At 35.3% G+C, this 7,395-nt stretch overlaps 1 protein-coding gene across 1 annotated transcript; it reads right to left on the bottom strand.

Annotated features, from left to right (window-relative positions):
• Nucleotides 1-3,213: 3,213 nt before the first annotated feature.
• LOC124355794 lies at nucleotides 3,214-3,618 on the bottom strand. The gene has a single exon (XM_046806948.1). The coding sequence runs from the start codon at nucleotides 3,616-3,618 to the stop codon at nucleotides 3,214-3,216; it is 405 nt and encodes a 134-aa protein (XP_046662904.1).
• Nucleotides 3,619-7,395: the final 3,777 nt, after the last annotated feature.

Raw genomic sequence — 7,395 nt, forward strand, 5'->3', positions numbered from 1 at the left:
TAAATGACGGTTCCGGCCAAGTTTCCTAGAACTGTGACGTCACAATTTTCGGCCCCTACTGGGGCCGGCCGCATATTGTGCTGGTCCCGTACTGTCAAAAGTTGTTACGAGCGCTCTGCTGCTGATATCACTTACTTGTTTCATTGAAAGTCCATGTATACTGAATGGCCTTGTCCCAAATAATCCTTCAAAAGGTGTAGGACAACCTTCTCCGTATGCCCTACACCACCTACGGTAGTATCTGATTTGCCCGTGTACATGAGAAATCTAAGAATAAATCCTGATGCTTTGTCAAAGTGTACAATTTATAGGATGCAGGATCCATTTTTATAAAAAAAACACACAAATAATGTAGAGAAAGAATTACACAGTTGATATACATAGAAACAACACACTGAACACTCAAAGATTACAACAGGCTCCTATTGAAAAAGAACCGTGACAGGTAAAAGCGAACGAAACCGATCACAATAAAGCGTTGGACATAACCTAAAATGCGGCAAATATTCAATAGTCTACAACGAACGGCTGAATTACACTGAGGCTTTGTGTGTAGAGCAGCAAGGCGGCTCCATCTGGGGACGTCCGTACTACGCGCGCAGGTCCACCGTCCCCATATGGGGCCGGCCGCAGTGAATGTGTTAATGTTGACATTTTTGGCTAGATTAAATTGTATCTATATAACTTAGTGCTAGGATGTGGTAATTTATTCATGTTTTGTATTACTTCTGATATTTGAGGTTTACTCTTTTTACAAATAAAAATCATAAAATACGAGGCAATTTTAAAGCAAGTGTATCTGAGGCTCTCATGTCCGGGAGGATATTTTTTGACATGTTGGCTACACTACTGTGTAGCCTGATTCCTTTCCTCCACAAGCAGACTGGTTCGAGATTAGTACGTAATTCCAAACAATGGAGTAGACAAATTGGTCTCTATAGAGTTTGTAGCGTCTAAAAACTCTAGCTTAGCCTTCACTCAATTCAACTTGTGTTGGTCAGTCAACTGTTTTGAGACCCACCTCTCAAATATTTTCTGATATCCAAGGATTCCTGTAATTGTTTTGTGTTGTGGAAATATCGCAGAAACTTCATCCACAGTCAATTTGTGATCGTTACGGAGCTCCATCATTTGGAATTATGCACTTTTTTCCTCATTATAAACCTCAACTGGAGTTTATCCCTTCCAAACAAGATAAGGGATGAAACTGTGTATTTCACACTTGGTGGGAGATTGGATTGACATTTTTCACGAAACATTGTCGCATTTACAGAGAGGAGGAATCAGGCTACACGGCAGTGTAGCCAACTCCAGCCATGAGAGTCTCAGTTTACTTACTTTCTGTATATCTCTCATACTTATTATCATATACACAACTATGAATGTCAAAACGTAAAATAAATTATATCATCATGATTTTATAAACCTTTCCTAGTCATTGTATGTACAAGCCTAGGTCTGTTTGAAATCATTTAGGTCTACTTCATTGCATCCCCACCCATAATTCATCAACAATAATTTCATTTTAATCAACAATTTCGCCTAGACCTATGTCTATTCATTTCGTTATGTCTCGTCACATATATCGAATTTTTTTAACACGTACACAACAACAGCTTTTTTCCGGTCTGTTTTTTTATTTTCCGTTGAATTTTTCCATAATACCATTGTGTTACATGTCAAAGTATAACGATAACATTTATTTACCTTAAAAATTGAATAATCATGCGCCTGACGGTTAAATAGCAATTAACTACAAGTATTAATTAGATAACAATAATAAAGATTAATAAATCCATAGAGTATCAACTACTTTACAAGTAATTTACTTTAATTAAGGTATAGTCACATTGGAATACATGGCCTGAATTAAATTCAAAATAACATGTTTTCTTAATTTTGCAAATCTTGTCAATATCCTTTTCAACTATGAAGCAAATTAGTATGTGGTTATTATGCATATTACAATGGAGTTGCAGTGTTAGTAGACATACATGCGTTTTCGCCAAATCGTATTATTGTTTTACTATTAGTAAGTTAAGTGTGCAGTGAAAGTAAGATTCATGGGAATTCATATGGCTGCATTGTCTGAACACTACATCAAGCTCTACTGGTTTTTCAGGTTATTCGTTTACAGTAGTTCTTGTTTTACTAGCTGTTTATTCTTTTTATATGTCCTAATATAACGTGTATTCTCAATCTCATCCAGCAGCAAGTTAAATAATTTAGGTACTATATAATTTGACAATCTCTTGTCTGTAAATTGTGTTTAGAATAGGGGTAACATATTTATTAACATTCGTCTATAACTTTCTTTAAATTCCCCCTTGTCAAAATATTTTATTAAAATGTTAAAAATGTACAACCCCTTTGCTGTAAGTTGTCCTGCATAGCTATATAGATATTCCCATTCACCGGTTCTAAATCAATTCTGTACAGTGCTCTCAAACATTTTTTCTGGATATCGTCTATTACCTTTAAATGACTGTCCGCTGACCCGACACAGACACCCCATAACTTATATGGGATTCAGTAAGTGCTTTGTATATTGTTAATTGGATCTTTTTTCATTGTTGCAGTATAGGAACATAATGTTCTGTGTAGCCTTCTTCCTTGTTTGTTCCATGTAAATATCTTTTGTCCACTACTAAGTCTGTGTGAAGTCTGAAATTAAGCAATGTCATAGCATTTACATGGATCATTACCATACAAACATTCACAGCCGTAACACTTAACACATGTACTAAAATTTGTCTTCATGTTTTTAGGGCATATATGCATGAGATAAGTCTTCTATCTATTAATTATAAGACATTTATCATGACTCCTTTTAGTAGATTTTAAAATTCTTTCTGCAATATTTCATGGGCTGTTCGTAAGTCTTTATGCTTTGACAGGCAAAACGTTGTTGGAAAAAACTTCGCATATACTAACTTCTTCAGGATTTTGTTTATGTAAATGTTAAACAGAGCTGGTCCAATCTGACTTCCCTGGGACACATTATATTTGGTGATTTATTTCTAGCTCAGTTTGCCCATTGCTTTCACAACAAATGTCCTATTCTCAAAGTACAGGGAGCGGCAAAATGATCTGACGGTTTTATAATGTAAACAACTCAAACGTTTAAAGTGGTACAAAGTGTTTTATTGCAGATTTCAGATTGGTATTTATGAACATTTAGAAAAATAACCAAAAAAGGGCGAGTTGATCCGTTTAAGATTTGAATATAACGTCTTTCAAATGATGTCCGTCTTTGGCGATGCATTCTTCCAATCTTGCACTGAAATTGTCAAACACTTTCCCTAACATTTCAGGAGAGAGGTTGGCTATTTCTTGGCGTATAGTTTCCTTCAGTTCATCCAATGTGCGGGGTTTGTTTGTGTATACTCTAAATTTTAGCAGTCCCCACAAGAAGAAGTCACAGATGCTGAGATCCGGGGAGCGAGGTGGCCACGCAATGTCCCCGAAACGCGAGATGACTCGGCCACGAAACTTGCTTCTTAAGAAGTTTATTACCACATTGGCTTTGTGGGCAGTTGCCCCATCCTGCTGGAACCATATTCTGTGGCGGTTGAAGCGATTTATGCGTATTTCGAGGATCAGGAAGTTTTTCAACATAGTCAGGTATCGTTGTGAATTGACGGTTACAGTTAGACCGTTCTCTTCAAAAAAGTATGGGCCTATAGCACAATTTTTTGTTACGCCACACCACACAGTGACCTTGGGACTGTGAAGAGGTCGTTCATGCAATTCTTCTGGATTGTTTTCTGACCAATATCGGAAATTCTGTTTATTAACATAACCATTCAAATGAAAATGAGCTTCGTCGCTCATAATGAGAATTTTTTCATCTGTAAGCAAATCAATCATTTGCTCTGAAAATTCAATGCGTTTTGCATAATCACTGGGCTTCAACTGTTGCACGATAGCCATTTTGTACGGATGAAAGTGCAGGTCGTACCTTAATATTCTTCTTACCGAGCGGTCAGACATCTGCAGAGCTGCAGCTTGTTTACGTGCAGGCCGCCGAGGACTGGCTTCCACAGCTCCTCTCACTCTCTTGACGTTCTCTGGCCTCCGGGCTGACCTTTGACGGCATGTTGATTTTTGTTTTAAAGCTGAACCGGTAGCTCTAAAGTTACCCACCCACAGCAAAATGGTGTTTCGAGTTGGCACTTTCCCTCTTGGAGCCACATTAAAACGTCTGTGGAACTGCCGCTGAACAGCAACAACACTATCGCCACTTGAAAAAAATTCTTCCACAACGAACGCACGGTGCTCAGCCGTCCACCGCTCCATGGCTACTAAAAATGTCCGCACGTAGGCTCTGCCACGCCTCTATCCCCACCACCCCCCACCAATCACTCGCTTGACAGCGCGGCAGCGAAAACCGTCAGATCATTTTGCCACTCCCTGTAGTTTCTAAACCAACCAAGATCTGTTATTTTATATTTTGTGTAAATAAACATTTCATTAAATTCTACTGTTTCAAATGCCCTAGAAAAATCTATAAATAAACATTAACATTCCATAGTTTACAAAATTAGCAAATTCCTCCAGCGCTTGAACAGAACTGTGCTGATATCTGAAACCAAATTGCCTGTCACTTATTATATTTTCTATTAAATATTTATTTAGGCTATCCGGTATATATTTTTCTATTACCTTCTCTAGAGCGGGAAATATAGCGATAGGATGGTAATTACTGTAGTATTATTCATCTTTGATTTACTCTTATAAATTGGATAGATTATAAAATTTGAAATACATGTATTTTATTCTTATATGGCCTATATGTGGGGATTTTGATCTTGATTCTTTAAATTTATTATGATTTTTAATCTTTTATGGTGTAGCAAAGGTATATAGAGGATTTGCATTGGCTCTTTATAAATATTATCTCTACTTCTATTTTCTTCTGTATGTTATATGCTACATGTTTTATGTCATTCACTCCTTCAACGAAATATTAGGCAAATCCTTTAACAATCTCACATTTATTCCGAGATTTACACATGCTTAATCAATTGATTTATCCACACTACCCTTCTTATTTCAGCTTAGTAAATTATTTATGTTATCCCAAACTTTCCTGGTGTTATTTTGATTTTTCTCAGATATATCTTTATAGTAATAGTTTTTCTATGCTTTGTCATATAATTCAGTCTATTCCTTAGTCTTTTGTATAAACCCCGGTGCCTATGATTTAATGAATCTCTTCCATAATCTGAATATTCTATCTCTTTCTTTTATTAAATGTAGGAGTTCTTCATTCATCCAATGCTTTACAGGCAATTTAGTGTAGTATATTTAAAACCCAGTAAAATTTGATAAACTATAAAAAATCTTAACAAAATGTAATTACAGTACAATTCTGTAGGCTCAGTACACTGACTAAAGTATTACAGACAAACATTAACTACAGATAATAACTGCAGTTAAAGAAAAAACATATATATGCACTATCTAAACAAATATTATTTTGAATAAATTCGTCTGAAATGATAAAAGACAAAAGGGAAAAAACAATAAACTAAAACCGATCTTCCACTGGCAAAAAAAGGTTTTCACCATGAATTACTGCAGATTCAGGGATTACAACACTTAGGCCTGCTAGGTTTTATACCAGATCATTGGTAAATTATGAACAATTACAACAAAACTATAAATAAAATAAATACTTTGTATGCCTCTAATTGTGTTCATGTATTTTAAACTCCCAAAAGTTGAACTATGAAAATCTCAACAAATATACAATTAAACCACAATTCTGCTAGCCCAGTGCACTGACCACAGCAGTACAGGTAAAAGTGAATAACAAATAATTACAGCAATGAAAGGAAAAACTTATGTATGCTCTATCTGAACAAATATTATTAGTACCACTATGATACTTTCAAAAATAGCTATCACAATGAGTTACGCTGGTTCAGGAATTCCAACACTACTAGACCTATCAAATTTAATTTACTTCATTTTATAGACATCATCCCGTTTTAATTGCTAACACGTCTCTGTCATTTTCTCCTTTCTTTGCCAGTATTCGCCTGCCACTAAACCATACAAATCTACAACCATGAGTCTTAGCTCTAAGTTTAACCTCTTTATCAAATGTCTATACTGGAGACATAGGTTCTCGTTAAAATACATGTTACTTTCTTCCATTCCTCAGCCATAGGTCTCATGAAATCTTAGTGTAATACTGGATGATGACTGTTGGAGGCTTTCCTTCTCTCCTTGGCTGAAGACTGTGAAGGCTTATAGTTTACACTGATGTCCTTAGCTACGTTTTGGAGTAAGGCAGCTAGATTTTTCTCCTTTGGATCATCACCCACCTTCAACCCGTGAATCTCTAGGTTTAACCGTCTTCCATACTGGTCTAGATCGGCCAAATCACCAGAGGGTACTAATAAGTTCTTTATTTGACTTTTCTTGTTTCTTTTGAACTTCTACTCTAGCCTTCAGTTCACAAAGCTACTACTTCCCCAAGCAAAGAACCGTACTTGTCGGCTCTAAAATTCATTGATGTTTTTATGCTGTCCACCATTGATCTCTTAATCATAATCATAACCTTTATTGCCATTGATCACATTTTACATATAATGAAATAGGCATAGTCATGTATTAATAATAATAGATAAAATAGAACAAAATATTTTTATATTAGACATGTAAAATTTACAGTACAATTTTACAATTGCGGTTTTACAATGTGTGAGTTTAATTACTACTCTGGCACTATTTAGTTATTCAGAATAAAAATTCTACATCCATATCATGATTTAGAAAATCCTCTAGATTATAAAATGGATTTTGTTGTAACCAATGTAATACCTTACATTAAGTTTATTAAAGAAAACAATGCTGTTTACCATGTGAGACGAACCTGTTTTGGCCAGCCTGTGCTGGGGTATATCAAGCTTTTCACGATTTCTAGTATTATACGAATGCAAATCTTGTCTAAGTGTGAATGAGCGCAGATTAGTTTTTACATATAATAATAGATGAAAGATGTATAGGTTTATAATTGTGAGAATTTTTAAACTAATAAAAAGTGTTTTAAAGTGTTCTAAGAATTCAGCTCTACAGATTGTTTGTAAAACCCTCTTTTGTATTATCAAAATATCTTTAACGTGAGAAGAATGACCCCAAAGTATTAATCCATAAGAAATATGAGACTGGAATAAACCAAAGTATGCTGTCCTCAAGTATTCAATAGAAACAACATCTCTTAGTTTCCAAAAAAGATAACTTACTCACGAGAGCCTACTGCATAAGTTATTAATGTGATGGGACCAGTTTAGTTTAGAATCAATGTGAATACCGAGTAATTTTGCGAATTGGACATCTTGAGTGTTATTGGATAAGCTAAGAATAATGTTTTGAGTTTTTTCT

The sequence above is a fragment of the Homalodisca vitripennis genome, chromosome 2 (assembly GCF_021130785.1).
Source record: "Homalodisca vitripennis isolate AUS2020 chromosome 2, UT_GWSS_2.1, whole genome shotgun sequence".
NCBI classification, from domain to species: domain Eukaryota; kingdom Metazoa; phylum Arthropoda; class Insecta; order Hemiptera; family Cicadellidae; genus Homalodisca; species Homalodisca vitripennis.

Excerpts from the sequence above, each read along its gene's own strand:
- LOC124355794 (XM_046806948.1), bottom strand. The coding sequence starts at position 3,618 with ATGTTGAAAAACTTCCTGATCCTCGAAATACGCATAAATCGCTTCAAC.